The sequence below is a fragment of the Glycine soja genome, chromosome 20 (assembly GCF_004193775.1).
Source record: "Glycine soja cultivar W05 chromosome 20, ASM419377v2, whole genome shotgun sequence".
In the NCBI taxonomy this organism is placed as follows: domain Eukaryota; kingdom Viridiplantae; phylum Streptophyta; class Magnoliopsida; order Fabales; family Fabaceae; genus Glycine; species Glycine soja.
This window is the reverse complement of record NC_041021.1, coordinates 48048373-48064826: the sequence shown is the minus strand read 5'-3', so window position 1 is coordinate 48064826 and position 16454 is coordinate 48048373. Positions and strand designations below refer to the sequence as shown.

The 16454-nt window shown below is 34.4% G+C and overlaps 3 protein-coding genes across 3 annotated transcripts; all 3 read right to left on the bottom strand.

The window, feature by feature from the left end:
- Window positions 1–26: 26 nt before the first annotated feature.
- LOC114402360 (isoflavone-7-O-methyltransferase 6-like) lies at window positions 27–1518 on the bottom strand. Its single transcript, XM_028364896.1, has 2 exons — window positions 701–1518; window positions 27–596 (listed from the first exon to the last, which is right to left on the bottom strand). The coding sequence occupies exons 1-2, from the start codon at window positions 1463–1465 to the stop codon at window positions 297–299; spliced, it is 1065 nt and encodes a 354-aa protein (XP_028220697.1). The 5' UTR covers window positions 1466–1518; the 3' UTR covers window positions 27–296.
- A 9095-nt stretch (window positions 1519–10613) lies between these two features.
- On the bottom strand, window positions 10614–12244 carry LOC114402638 (isoflavone-7-O-methyltransferase 6-like). Its single transcript, XM_028365286.1, has 3 exons — window positions 12105–12244; window positions 11265–11914; window positions 10614–11147 (listed from the first exon to the last, which is right to left on the bottom strand). The coding sequence occupies exons 1-3, from the start codon at window positions 12217–12219 to the stop codon at window positions 10848–10850; spliced, it is 1065 nt and encodes a 354-aa protein (XP_028221087.1). The 5' UTR covers window positions 12220–12244; the 3' UTR covers window positions 10614–10847.
- A 2535-nt stretch (window positions 12245–14779) lies between these two features.
- LOC114402878 (isoflavone-7-O-methyltransferase 6-like) lies at window positions 14780–16244 on the bottom strand. The gene is made up of 2 exons (XM_028365561.1): window positions 15440–16244; window positions 14780–15329 (listed from the first exon to the last, which is right to left on the bottom strand). Exons 1-2 carry the CDS (start codon window positions 16202–16204, stop codon window positions 15030–15032), a joined length of 1065 nt encoding a protein of 354 aa, XP_028221362.1. The 5' UTR covers window positions 16205–16244; the 3' UTR covers window positions 14780–15029.
- Window positions 16245–16454: the final 210 nt, after the last annotated feature.

Here is a 16454-nt window from a genome sequence, read left to right as displayed (position 1 = left end):
AGAGAAACAAAAGCCAGGTAAAGACGTAAAGCCATACCAAAACATTGTATATTGATTGCATCCATTACATGTTTATTCAATTTATTTTGGCCAAATAGGAATGAGAAATCCGTACACAGAACATTTAACAACATAGCGGGGAGGAACATAATGTAATTCCACCAGAAGTTGATAATGCTATGTCATCATAGCTTTATTCAGCAAACAACACGCAAACCACTAAATACAATTACAACGATGTCTGAGGATGTTCATAAATATAAACGTTAAGTGTGACATACACATCATAAAAATGTTCAAGGATAGACCTCAATCAGAGATCTAAAACCAAAGATGGGAAATATTTTGTAGTGTTTGAATCCTGCTTCGATGAAGAGTTGTTTCCATTCTTTTTCCGTTCTCTCTCTTCCATTCATCGTCAACATAATAATGTCCAAACTAAGCTTTGTTTGTGTCATATCCGGGTCATCTAGCTTCTCATTTATTACGGCATCTATGATAATCACTTTTCCACTGTTGCCTTTGCTTGAAATAGAATCTCTACACTTTTGCAGGATCTTTATGCAATTTTCGTCGGTCCAATTATGTAAAACCCACTGCAAAGAAAGTAAAAAAGAAAAAAAAAAAATTAAGAATTATGTATGATGGCAATATTCTTTCAAAATCAAATCAGCAAATTGGCATTAAGATATATTTGTACCTTTAGTAGCACTGCATCAGCTTGAGGGATAGAGTTGAACATGTCACCACCAACAAAACTCAAATTATTGGTCCCTGTCAAGTTCTCTACAACATGAGGAAGGTCAAGCACAACACATTTCAACTTAGGAAATGCGTCACAGATAATTCTGGCCGTGGTTCCAGTTCCACCACCAACATCCACCATGGAATCTAGCCCCTCAAAAACTGAAGTGCAATTTTTGAGTGCCAAGTCTACTATTCGGGAATCACTTGCCATAGCCTCATTGAAGAGACTAAAATATTCAGGATTTTTCTCAAGAAGTCCCCAAGCGCTTGTTCCGTGGGCTGTCTCAAATACTGAGGGGTCCTCCCCACGAATCCATTCCCCCAAGTGATGGTATTTAACGTTCCGAAGTGGATCGGTAAACGCTAGAACCATTGGAGATAGACAATGATCACTACTATTGACAAGAAGCTTTGATGCAGGGGTTAGAGCATATGTTAGTTCATGATCTTCTTGGCTCTCATGGATCTCAAAGATTCCATTGTGTGCCAAGAAGCGCATGAACCGCTGCACAAAAGCAGCGTTAGCTGGTGGAATTTGAAGAGTAGAGACCAAGTCAGAAAGAGAAATGGGTTTGGCATGGTTCTGTATTATGTCTGGAATACCTAGTTGAACAGCCCACTTAAGACACATAGGTCTTAGGTGCCCATATAGCTGCATGTACAGAAGAGATTGGCCCTCAAAGAGCTCAATTTCTTTTTGGTTATTCATTGAAGCCATTACTGCAAGTTATGTTTGCTTAAACTCGTTTGCTTTGTTTCCATAGCATCGGCTTGGCTTATATAATGTTTTGATTAATCAGCCACGTTACACAGACGTGTGAAGCTGAATAATTAAATCCTTTGACATTGTCAACTAAAATTGCCCCACCACTAGAAAATAATTGTTTGACTAAGGAGAAAGCGATGGCATAACTCTAATATCTGAATTTTAATTAATTAAGATACTACCGTAACACTATAATGAATTTGATTGCATGCAAAAAGAGTCTAGCTAGTTTTTCTCTGTCTTATGTAACTGGGGCTGCGCTTTGATTTATTATTGGCATATATATGTTTGTTTTCCCTTCACGTCTGCATCCCGTAATATGAGTAGCTTCTGCTTGGTGGAGGTGGTTTCACTGAATGACGAGAGTACTATAAAATGTGTGTTCGAGGAGTACTAGAAAGTCTTATATCATACGACCCATATGAAAAATTAGTTATTAGATAAATTCCTCAGTTACATCTTATAGAAAAGCTCTGCATATATATTATAGGGGGGATTGGATCAATTTTTTTTGCACTGCTTTAAGGATATATATATATATATATATATATATATATATAGAAAAGTTTGTTCAGATATCTAACATAAAAATTAGTTACTTGCACTGAAGAATTACAAAAGGATAGATGGAATTTCATTTACAGGAACTTACTGCAATGCTGCTTATATGTTGAATTGGTCTACATTATTCCAGCATCTGCCTAAGTCAATGCTTGCCAGCAAATATATATACAGAAAAATAATTAATAGTCATAGATGAAGACTAAAAAAACTAATATATAACACTCAATGGTCGACGGCATTTATTAATTGGCAGAAGAAATTCACTGGAGCTTGACATAGATTTTAATTAATTTAATGGTAAAGTATACAATGGTACCACAGGATATATCTTTTATTAGGAAAAATAAAAGAAACAAGGTCTTGAATGTCAGCTTTAATCTATGATTTAAAAATGGTCCTTAATTACTTTTTAATTGGTTTATTTTCCATTGATATACTACAAAAAAGTAAGAGATCAAAAGTTAGAATATTTCTTAAGACAATTCTTTTGTGTATGTATTCAACATCAATTCAAGTGAAACGAGCTAAACTCCGGTAATATTTTATCTCCGACGACTTAAGTACGTGCTTGTAAGAAGAAAATGAATGCGTAAAAGTTTATGAAATTTTGGAGTTTGATATACGGTTTCACAATTATATTGATGTCGGTGCCGTGTCAAAAGGTTCTTGACGTAGAATTAATTTATCGGTCAACTGTTGAATTTTGATGTTGAATCCTGAAAAGAGGGGTTCAGAATAGTTGTTCCCGAGATATAACCTACGCCTAAAGAATATATTCGATTTAGATGTGTCCAGCGTTCTTTTGACTTGATCGAATATTTTATCCAGTATATAAATATTTTTTTATAATGTCATCTTATATTAAGTTATACAAAATTGGCTTTTATAAAATGTCTATGAACATTTGACCAATGCTTGTTATCAGTACAAGAAAAATGCATATTAGTAGTGGTAAAAAAAATTACACTCATCACGAAAAGTCAACACTAATGACTAATTCATTGTAGCCAAGCGTCAGATTCTAAGTCAGTGTTAGCCAAAAAAAAAAAAGGTTGACACTAGTTAACTTCAGCCAAGTCGATGCTCTATGCCTTAGTTAAGAAGAGTTGACGCTAATATTTTATTTTTATTTTCATGCCTACTTTATTTTATTTTATTTTATCCTCTTCCCCATTCACTCACTCACCCTCCCTCTTGTCTTGGATCATGATTAGCTTCCCTTTTTGTTCACCCACGCCACGAACACCACCTGCCTGCAATATCAAAACCATGAGCTCACATCCTCACACCATGTCACTGTAATATATCACAATACAAGCCTAAGAAAAATAGAGACTAAAAGCACACAAAAATAAAAGCCAAATAATAATAAAGAAAAATAGCCACATCAGATGATATCAAAAGGAGTAAAGCCACAAAACAAAAACAGTAACCAATCAGCAAAAAAAGAGAGGTTGCCCTGTTTGTGCAAAACCCCAAATCCAGAATGCCTTTTCTTCACCTTTTTTACTAAAAAAAAATACAAAATCCACCAAATTGTAAAGCCATACCAAAATATTGTATGCTTATTAAATACATTGCATGTCCTCTTAGCGAATATTAGTGAGTGAGTAGCACGAGTTAGTTAGGCTTAGCTGTTACAAACGGTTAACAATTAGTTTTCTGGTATAACAACTAGCTTAACACTGCTTTCTCTTTCCTTCAAGTGTATAAATATTTCACGTAGACTATAATAAAAAGCATGCAGTCATTTGGTCACTTTACGTACGTGAACAACATTGTTTTCTCTCTCTTCTTTATGGCCATTAAATTATTTCATATGGTATCAGAGCTCTTCTCATGAAGAGTTTTGCTGCGCACTCATATCCACATTTCACCTTCTCTTTTTCTTTGCACCATTCACCATGAACGAATTAACACCAAACACAGAGAGCTATCTCTACCTTCATCCAAGCGAAAACCCAGCTGTAGCCCTTGTCTCGCCAACTTTAGATTCGAGCAGCTATCATTCATGGAGCAGGTCCATGGTAACAGCACTGAGTGCCAAAAATAAAGTGGAATTTATAAATGGGAATGCACCAGAACCGCTGAAAACCGATAGGACCTATGGAGCATGGAGCCGCTGCAACAACATGGTGGTATCGTGGATAATGCATTCAGTATCAATTCCGATTAGGCAAAGCATTTTGTTGATGAACAAAGCTGAGGAAATATGGAATGATCTGAAATCCTGATACGCACAAGGAGATCTCTTGAGAATCTCTAATCTTCAACAGGAAGCTTCATCAATGAAACAAGGTACCCTCTCTGTCACAGAGTATTTCACAAAGCTCCGCATCATATGGGATGAAATTGAAAATTTCAAACCCGATCCCACTTGTTCTTGCACCATTAAATGTACCTGCTCAATCCTCACTATCATTGCCCAACGAAAGTTAGAAGATTGAGCCATGCAATTTTTACGAGGATTAAACGAGCAATACAGCAACGTACGATCTCATGTGTTGCTCATGGAACCCATGCTCACAATATCAAAGATTTTCTCTTATGTAGCTCAACAAGAACGTCAGCTATCAAGTACTAATCCCCTCCCAAACTTCAACCTTGAATCAAAAGAAAACGCTTCAATCAATGCTGTCAAGATTGTTTACGAATTTTGCGGACGAATTGGCCATACCGAGAGTGTTTGTTACAAGAAACACGATGTGCCTTCAAGCTATGAAGGAAGAAGCAAAAGTTATAATACAAGAAACGGAAAAACCTGTACTCATTGCGGGAAAGTAGGACATACCATAGATGTATGTTATAAGAAGCACGGATTTCCTCCGGGATACAAGTTTGGCAATGGCAAAGTGATAGAAAATAACATTGTGGCGGTAGAAGGAAAAGCCACGAGTGACCAAATGCAGCGCCATGAGTCTCAAGATTTGGTTCGCTTTTCACTAGAGCAGTATCAAGCATTGCTCGCTTTAATACAACAGCCATCTTCAGGAAGCTCAGCCTCTACCCAATCCCTGGTTGCCTCCATCTCTTCATGTTCCAATAACACCTTACCAGGTACACTTCTCTCTTTCGAAACAGCAGATTCCATCTCCTGGATATTAGATTCAGGAGCCACTGACCATGTCTCCTCTTCCTTGACCAATTTTCACTCATATCACCAAGTCAGTCCCATCATGGTTAAACTACCAAACGGCCACCACGTTCACGCTACCCACTCAGGAACAGTACACCTTACCCCTTCTATTATCTTGAATGATGTTCTATACATACCATCCTTTACCTTTAACCTCATCTCCATATCCAAACTCGTGTCTTCAACCAATTACGAACTAATTTTTTCTTCTAATACTTGTGTTTTGCAGGATACCAACACCAAAGCGAAGATTGGTACAGTTGAAGTGAGTCATGGCCTTTATCAGTTCATCTTAAAACTACCCAACTCACGAACCATATGTTCCACCATTGTTCATCCAAAATGTAATGTCATTCCTATAGACTTATGGCATTTTCGTGTAGGTCATCCCTCTTTAGAAAGACTGCAAGTTATGCAATCCTATTATCCCTCTTTGCATAATAATAAGAATTTCGTATGTACTACATGTCACTATGCAAAGCATAAACGATCATCCTTTTCTTCAAGCACTTCACACGCATTAAACAATTTTGATCTCATACATGTAGACATATGGGGACCATGTTCAAAAGTTACTATGCATGGGCATCGCTATTTTTTAACTATCGTGAACGATCACTCTCGTTTTACATGGATTTACTTAATGCAAACAAAAGCTGAGGCTTGAAAGATCATTATTAACTTTGTTACATATGTTGAAACACAATTTAATAAAAACATAAAAGTTATACGTAGTGATAATGGTGCTGAATTTCTTATAAATGATTTTTATGCTCAAAAGGGAATCATCCATCAAACCACTTGTGTTGAGACTCCCGAGCAAAATGGCATTGTTGAACGTAAGCATCAACATCTCTTGAATGTTACATGATCTCTCTTATTTCAAGCAAATCTTCCCCTTAATTTTTGGTGTTTTGCATTACCTCATGCAGCATACTTGATCAATTGCATTCCTACTCCCTTCTTAAATAACAAATCTCCTTACGAGAAGTTATATGCGCATCCTTGTGATATCTCGAATCTTCGAGTCTTTAGTTGCCTGTGTTACATGAGTACCCTCAAATCCCACAGACAAAAGCTTGACCCTCGTGCCCACCCATGCATCTTCATTGGTTTCAAACCACACACCAAAGGATATCTCGTATATGACCTTCATTCCCATAGCATCACTACATCTCGTAACATTGTCTTCTATGAAGACCATTTTCCCCTCTTTCCTGATAACCAAACTTTACCCACCCTTCATACTTCTATATCACCAATTCCTTTCTCAAGTAACCCCGATAAATTTGACTCTCCCATCCCACCCAGTGTCAATCCATCATCTCCTCACACCACTTACCCTCCTTTACGACGCTCCACGAAACCAAAACAAGCACCCACCTACCTCCAAGATTACCACCGTGCACTCACTTCTCAAGCTGATATCACTGCGAGTAATGTTCAGTATCCTCTACACTCGGTCCTCTCTTATTCCCGCCTTTCTCGCTCACATCGACAATTTGTTATGTCAATATCGGTAAACACTGAACCCAACTCTTATGCTGAGGCTTCTAAATTTGATTGTTGGATTAAGGCAATGCAGGCTGAAATACAAGCTCTTCAACAGAACCAAACCTGGACTCTTACACCGCTACCACCACATAAGATAGCTATTGGTTGTCGATGGGTATACAAGATCAAATACAAAGCTGACGGCACTGTTGAACGATACAAGGCACGCCTCGTAGCAAAAGGGTACACACAATTAGAAGGGTTGGACTTCCTCGATACATTTTCTCCCGTGGCTAAGCTCACTACTGTAAGATTACTTCTTGCTCTTGTTGCTCTTCACAATTGGCACCTCAAGCAACTCGACGTAAACAACGCCTTTCTTCATGGGGATCTTGATGAAGAGGTCTACATGACTCTTCCCCCAGGTCTTGTTGTGCCTGATTCTAACCTTGGTTGCCGTCTTTAACGTTCATTATATGGACTCAAACAAGCTAGCCGTCAATGGTTCACTCGGCTCTCTTCTTTCCTCATCTCTCACGACTTTCGACAATCTTCAGCTGATCATTCCCTTTTTCTACACTTCCATAATAATGATATCACTATTGTTCTTGTTTATGCTGATGACATCATCTTAGCAGGTAACAATCTTGACACTATTGCGCATATCACCAAGCTCCTTGATTAAGCTTTCAGCATCAAAGATCTTGGCACGTTGAAATTCTTTCTCGGTCTTGAAGTTGCTCGCACTAGCCAGGGTATCCATTTATCTCAACACAAGTACGTTCTGGACATATTATCTGACTCAGGCATGCTTGCTTCTCGACCAGCTTCCACTCCTATGGACTATTCCACACGATTAACGGCTTCGATGGGCACTCCTTTATCAGAGACTTCTTCCTCCTCATATCAACGTTTGATTGGACGACTCATTTACCTCACCAATACTCGTCCCGACATCACACATGATGTTCAACAACTTAGTCAATATATGGCTCACCCAACCTTTGCTCATTCACAAGCAACCTTTCGTATCTTGCGATACCTCAAGGGATCACCTGGTTCTGGCATATTCCTCGTTGCTCACGGTACCCTACAGCTCAAGGCTTTCAGCGACTCCGATTGGGCGGGTTGTCGCGATACACGACGTTCCATCACAAGATTCTCGGTATATTTCGGTCCCTCCTTCATTCCCTGGCGTTCAAAGAAACAACCCACAGTTTCTCGAAGCTCTTATGAGGCAAAATATCGAGCCTTAGCATCTACCACATGCGAACTTCAATGGCTCACGTATCTTCTCCACGATTTTCGGGTATCCTTCATCCAGCCTGCAACCCTTTACTGCGACAACCAATCCACTATTCAGATAGGTTCTAACCCCGTCTTCCATGAACGAACTAAACACATCGAAATCGATTGTCATATCGTGCGCGACAAGGTCAATCAAGGACTACTCGAACTGCTTCCCATTTCTTCGCACATGCAGTTAGCTGATATTCTCATGAAGCCACTCTCGTCATCTCTATTTCAAGGTCTCTGTTCCAAGCTAGGAATGATGAATATCCATTCCCAGCTTGAGGGGGGCTCTTAGCGAATATTAGTGAGTGAGTAGCACGAGTTAGTGAGTCTGTATCTTAAGTTAGTTAGGCTCAGCTGTTACAAATGGTTAGCAATTAGTTTTCTGGTATAACAACTAGTTTAACGGTGCTTTCTCTTTCCTTCAAGTGTATAAATATTTCACGTATACTATAATAAAAAACATGCAGTCATTTAGTCACTTTACGTACGTGAACAACATCGTTTTTCTCTCATCGTTTTTCAGATGTCCATTTCCATTCAATTATTTTGGCCAAATAGGAATGAGAAATCTGTATACAAAACAACCACCAAGAGTTGACAATGCTATGCCATCAAAGCTTTATTCAACAACGCAAACTATTAAATGGAGTACATTACAACGATGTTTTAGGATGTTAATTTATATAAGACGTAAGTGTAATACACACACATCATAAAAACATTTAAGGATAGACCTCGATCACAGATCTAAAACCAAAGATATATGGGAAATATTTGGACATAAATCGTTTAATTAATCCTCACACTATGGTCATAAATTACGTACTGACGTTGAGGTTGATGGCCGATCTCTCTCATATTGGTTCAATGCAAAGTCATAGCATTAAAACTGATGTGGTACATATAAGTTATAACTGTCATAATTGGTTAAAATTAGTACTTATTTTCCTATTTTATGTTTTGACGCTTTGCCTCTTAATTGGGATTATGTACGATTCTTGTAATTAATACTGGTATAGGGTAGTTAGATATTAGTTTTCGGGTTTTAGGGAGTTTGCCACCTCCTTTAAATTTTTTTTTTATTATAATTAAAAATATATTCCTCTATTTTTTGTTGTCTCAGGCTTATCTTTCTTTTTTGAAATTTATTTTTCCCCATACAAATTTCAGTATTTAAACATTATTTTAAATATAAAGAAAGTCTATCTCAATTAATTAAATAATGTGTATAAATTATTATAAATTTTCTGATAGTTTTCTTAGGCATATATAAAACAACACATTACTTTAAACATTTGACTAAATATTAATCTAGCAGTTAGAACCGATTACAACCACTATGATAACAAATCTATTCCAAGTGAGTTTTAATGTAATTGTATTTTCTAAAGCTCAAAATCGATATCAATGATTAATATATTAAGTTATAGAACCTAGTTAATTAGTATAACTCAAAATCTATCCTATCAAAAAAAGATACATAACCTAGCTTGCCGCTAGTAACCGAGTTAAGGTGTCAATTAATCACAATTTTTATTAGAAGTATATCACTTTAGTCTTTAACTTTACAAAATGTTACATGTATTTTTTTTATGATTGATTAAAATTTATTAATCTTAATAGATCTTAATTATCATTTAATGATTATTTCTCATATTTTGGATGAAGGATCCACCAACATTAGTGATAAATTTCAGTCACTCACAGAGAAAATACTGAAAAGAGTGTCACAAACATTTTTCTTAATTAAAGACGACAAATTATCATAATAATTCACCAAAAATGATATTTTAAAAAATATGAATGTTAATATATATATATATATATATATATATATTATATTTACACATATTTTAAAAATATATTATTTTTATACAAAAATGTATTTTAAAAAGATATTATTTTATAAAAATATTATTTTATATAAAAACATACATTTTTATAAATGTATTTGCAATTTAATATATACAAAATTTTAATAATGAAAAATATTTAAAATTATATTTTGTAATTCCCGTCAACTAGTCTAACATCCATACATCAACCAGTTGCATGCTATCGCACCTCTAAAAGATCACTCACTGGTGAAGCAATTTCTACAGCCAAATACGCCCAGCAGTTTTGGCACAAGAGTTTAATTAAAGGTTAAGATATATTCTTAAGTGATTATATATACTACACTTTGCATTGATGACAAACAGTCCGAAGTGTATTTTAATTGGTTTTGTTGACTCATGGGCAGAGAGGTTGAAGCTGCATGTTCTTTAGCAGTCCCTTCAGATCAATACTTGTACTAGAGACACATAGTCTTGGCAAAATTGTCAATGCCTTTGCATTTATCATCGATCATATATGTTACCCTTTAAACCTTATTTGATAGTAATTAATCTTCATGCTTCTCTGAAATCAGCTTAAATAGAGATTAGAATACAAGACCATGAGAAATCCATTGTTATTTACTTTCATGACTCACGCTATTGAAAAGACTTAAAAACAAATTAATCTTAATGTCCGAGTATGGAGGCCAAAGCTAAACTCCATTGCTATTTGCTCTCATTCTTATGATGTTAACTAATATTGTAAATCCATCCCGAGAGAAAACACGAGAAATAAAAGCCATACCAAAACTTTGGATATTTACTAAATCCATTACATGTTCATTCAATTTATTTTGGCCAAATAGGAATGAGAAATCCGTACACTGAACATTTAACCACCTATAGCTAGTGGTAAGGAACATATTGTAATTCCACCAGAAGTTGACAATGCTATGCCATCATAGCTTTATTCAGCTCATCACAACATGCGCAAACTATAAAATGCATAACAAGCTAGGATATATGTCTAAGGATAGAGCTCAATTAGAGATCTGAAACCAAAGATGGGAAATATTTTGCAGTGTTTGAATCCCGCTTCAATGAACATTTGTTTCCATTCTTTTTCACTTCGCTCTCTTCCATTCATAGTCGACATAACTATATCCAAACTAAGCTTTGTTCGAGTCATATCCGGATCATCTAGCTTCTCATTTATTATTATATCTATGATAATCACTTTTCCTTTGTTGCCTTTGCTTGAAATAGAATCTTTACACTTTTTCAGGATCTTTATGCAATTTTCGTCATTCCAATTATGTAAAACCCACTGCAATTCAAGAATATCAAAAAGTAAAAAAAAAAAAAAACTAACAATAATGTCTCTACGATTGCAATATTATTTTCCAAATCAAATCAGCAAATGGACATTAATATATATTTGTACCTTTAGTAGAACTGCATCAGTTTGAGGGAAAGAGTTGAACATATCACCACCGACAAAACTCAAATTATTGGTTCCTGTCAAGTTTTCTACAACATGAGGAAGGTCAAGCACAACACATTTCAACTTCGGAAATGCCTCACAGATAATTTTGGCTGTGGTTCCAGTTCCACCACCAACATCCACCATGGAATCTAGCCCTTCAAAAACTGAAGTGCAATTTTTGAGTGCCAAGTCTACCATTCGGGAATCACTTGCCATAGCCTCATTGAAGAGACTCATTTGTGTAGGGTTTTTCTCAAGAAGTCCCCAAAAGCTTGTTCCGAAGGCTGTCTCATGTACTGTGGGGTCTTCCCCACGAATCCATTCCCCAAAGTGATGGTATGTAGTCATCAGAAGTGGATCAGTATTCATCCGAACCATTGGAGATAAACAGTGGTCACTGCAACTAACTAGAAGCTTTGATGCAGGGGTTAGAGCATATGCTAATTCATGATCATCTTGGCTCTCACGGATATCAAAGATTCCATCGTGTGCCAAAAAGCGCATGAACTGCTGCACAAAACCAGCCTTAGATGGTGAAATTTGAAGAGTAGAAACCAAGTCAGAAACTGTAATGGGTTTGGCATGGTTCTGTATTATGTCTGGAATACCTAGTTGAACAGCCCGAGGGCGAGCCCTGGTGTAGCGGTAAAGTTGTGCCTTAGTGACTTATTGGTCATGGGTTCGAATCCGGAAACAGTCTCTTTGCATATGCACGGGTAAGGCTGCGTACAACATCCCTCTCCCATACCTCGCATAGCGAAGAGTCTCTGAGCAATGGGGTACGAAGTTTTTTTTTACCTAGTTGAACAGCCCACTTAAGACACATAGGTCTTAGGTGCCCGTATAGCTGCATGTACAAAAGAGATTGGCCCTCAAAGAGTTCCATTGCTTTTTGGTTATCCATGGAAGACATAATGAACTTCAATCGATCGGTTTGGCTTATATAATGTTTTAAAACCCTTGGATTAATTTATTTTTTTTCTTTGTCTTTTCTTTTTGGGGTGCTAATTTAGTATGATTGTAAAAAAAAAAAAAAAAAACAAATTTTGAGAAATTTGAGTCCATGCATCATCTAGAGACAAATCAAATCATTTATTTTTCAAAAAATTACTCAAGATACGTCATCTTAGATGACATCTGTTCATCTCTTGAAAGTGACAACGACTTATCAAAGCTTTAAAAACAATAAAATATGTCATACAAGATATGCCATACACAATGACACCTCCTGATACTACATCTTGAATGGAGTGCATTTGGTGCAAATTTCACATGTATCAACGGTTATGAGTCCCACATGTATAAACATGGAATAATAATTGTTTATATAGTTGGATAGGTCACCCCTTATAAACTAATTTTTAAGAGGATCTTAAGTAATAAAACATATTTTTATATATAAAATTTAAATTTTTTAAAATACATCAAATTAATTTTAATTTGTTAAAGGTATAATTTGTCAAAGAATAAAAAGTTAAAAGCAAAAAGTGTCATTAAACATTTTTTTATTGTATGTTTCTTTATTTATTGTGTACTTATTTTAGAACCACTAATAGTTTTCTCCAAAAGCAGATAGATACAATTAGAATAATGAGTACTGGGTTAAATAATTACAAAAATGAGCAAATTACTCTTACAAGATAATTAATACTATTAGGAGAAACATTCACAAAGATAGATAAAGATTGATATTAAAAAAAAAACTTGCATCACCCGTTAGTTTTTTTAGGTAAGACTCCCCTAGTGCTGAAATTCCACACCAACCTTTTTATTAGTATTTGATTTGATTAGTAATTATTTTAAGATAAAATTTAATAATCTCGATAGCCACATTTTTTAGGAATACTTGGCTTACTCTACTGCATTTATTGTAATTTGGTGACCAACTCTTTTGGATGTAATGTCAAGAATTTTAATTATTTTTTTTCTTAAAAATAAGTGTCGTTGTATATTGTTTTACATAAACTTAAAAAACTTAATAAATAAATAAAAAAGAGTAAAAAATTTATAAAACTAATCTTATTATTAATATTATATTGAAAAACTAAAGTTATAATTATTAGAAATATTATGAATAAAAATATAATTAATATTACATTGAAAAGCTACCTAACACTTATATTGGGATCCATTTTTTTAATATGATACTTATTTTTAGTACGAATGAAGTAAAATTTAAATTTAGTAAATGAAAACATATATTAACTTTCACTTTAGGCACCAAAATTTATGCTAAAGTAAGTGCTACCTTTATCTATTTTTACTATTCTTTTTTAGATAATTATCAAGTTAAGTTTTATTTTTAATAGTTTAGGAAAATTATTTTTAACCATACATTTAAATTGAAAACTTGGTCAAATTAAGACCAAAATTTCCCTTAAGTGATAAAAATAAAATAAATTAAAAATCTGGACAAAATATCTAATTAAAAGGATAATACCAAAAATTTAAAATTTAAATTAATTTACTTCAATAAAATAATGATAATAATAATAAGTAAAATATACATCATAAATATGAATAATATTTATGGAAAAATAGTGGACTAGATTTATACACATAGTAAAATAATATTTATCATTAAATATTTAAGTAGAAAATACTGAGTTTTTTTAAATTAAAAATTTAAGAAAATATTATAATAATTAATATAAATAAAAGTTAGTTTAATTCTTTGATTTTTTTTTCGGTCATTCACGGGAACCCATATGTGCTGGAAAATTTCATAAATATCTACAACAATAATCAGTTTATTACAAGAATAAAAATTTAATTTAATAAGGTAAAAAAGTAAAATTTTAACCATAGATTTATTTTTAAAAGTTAGCCAAATCTTTAGAAAATACGAGAAACAAAAGCCAGGTAAAAATGTAAAGCTATATTAAAGCATTGTATATCCATTGTATGTTTATTCAATTTATTTTGGCCAAATAGGAATGAGAATTAATCCTTACACAAAACATTTAACCACCCAGCGCGATGAACATAATGTAGTTCCAGAAGAAGTTGACCAATGTTATGCCATCATATAGCTTTATTCAGCTCACAACACGCAAACTGTTAAATACATATTACAACGATGTCTAAGGATCTTCATATATATAACTCTTGGAGGTCTCTGTTTCACAACATAATTTTGTATTTTCCGGAATCATATTTCTGAAAATATTATGCCTAAGAATATTATTTACATAAACATATTTGATTGGTATTCAGTAATTATAGAAAATTTTCAAATTTATTTAATTAAAAAATTCAAAAAGTAAAAGAAAAATCGAAATATAATAGAAGATAATGAAAATAGGTAATTATTATAGAAAACAACATATATTCCCCTCAAAATATCATATACCAACCTCTTCTCTCATGGGAATAGAGTTTGCTTAATGAAAATTGTTAATTAGTGTCCGTGACTCACATTATTGAAAAGACTTGAAAAATAATAAAATAAAATAAACCAAACCAGAACATTGTATACTTTTAAATCCATTACATGTTCATTCAATTTATTTTGACCAAATAATAATGAGAAATCGATACACAAAATATTTAAGTTTAACAGGTGAGGAACATAATATAATTCCACCAGAAGTTGACAATACCATCTTAGTTTTATCCAACTCACAACATGCAAGCTATTAAATGCATTACAACAATGTCTAAGGATGCATGTAAAAACATATATATAACACGTTTAGTACGATACACACATGATAAACATATTTAAGCATAAAGCTCAATCAGAGATCTGAAACCAAAGATGGGAAATATTTTGTAGTGTTTGAATCCTGCTTCCATGAACACTTGTTTCCATTCTTTTTCACTTCGCTCTTTCCCATTCATAGCAGACATAATTATATCCAAACCAAGCTTTGCTTGAGTCACATCCGGGTCGTCTAGCTTTTCATTTATTACTGCATCTATGATGATCACTTTTCCTTTGTTGCCTTTGCTTGAAATAGAATCTCTACACTTTTCCAGGATCTTTATGCAATTTTCATCATTCCAGTTATGTAAAATCCACTGCAACGAAAGTACAAAAGAAAAAAAAAACAACTAAGAATTAAGTCTCTATGATTGCAATATTCTTTTCAAAATCAAATCAGCAAATGAACATTAAGATATATTTGCACCTTTAGTAGCACTGCATCAGCTTGAGGGATAGAGTTGAACATGTCACCACCAATAAAACTTAAATGATTGGTTCCTAGCAAGTTTGCTACAACGTGAGGAAGGTCGAACACAACACATTTCAACTTAGGAAATGCGTCACAGATAATTCTGGCTGTGGTTCCAGTTCCACCACCAACATCCACCATGGAATCGAGCCCCTCAAAAACTGAAGTGCAATTTTTGAGTGCCAAGTCTACCATTCGGGAATCACTTGCCATAGCCTCATTGAAGAGACTAAAATATGCAGGTGTTTTCTCAAAAAATTCCCAAATGTTTGTTCCGAAGGCTGTCTCATATAATGTGGCGTCCTCCCCACGAGTCCATTCCCCCAACTGATGGAATGTACTCGTCAGAAGTTGATCAGTTTTCAACAGAACCATTGGAGATAAACAGTGATCACTGCCACTGACAAGAAGCTTTGAAGCAGAGGTGAGAGCATATGTTGGTTCATGATCTTCTTGTCTCTCATGGATATCAAATATTCCATTGTGTGCCAAAAAGCGCATGAACCGCTGCACAAAACAAGCCTTAGATGGTGGAATTTGGAGAGTAGAGACTAAGTTAGAAAGAGTAATGGGTTTGGAATGGTTCTGTATTATGTCTGGAATACCAAGTTGGACAGCCCACTTAAGACACGTAGTTCTTAGGTGGCCTTGTAGCTGCATGTACAAAAGAGCTTGACCCTCAAAGAGCTCCATTGCATTTTGGTTATTCATTGAACCCATAGCTGCAATCGATATTTGTTTATTTCAACAAGTTTGCTTTGTTTCCATGAGTAGCATCGGTTTGCTTTATATAATGAATGTTGAGTAATGATATACATTTTACTATTTTAAGGTTGATGATAATAAGTGTGGATACTAATTAAAAAATTAAGAATAAAATTATTTTTATTGTAAGGCACAGAATTGTATTTTTCGTTCTTTTATGATTTATATATTAGAAACTTTTTTCTTTTAAGTTCTTTATCAATAT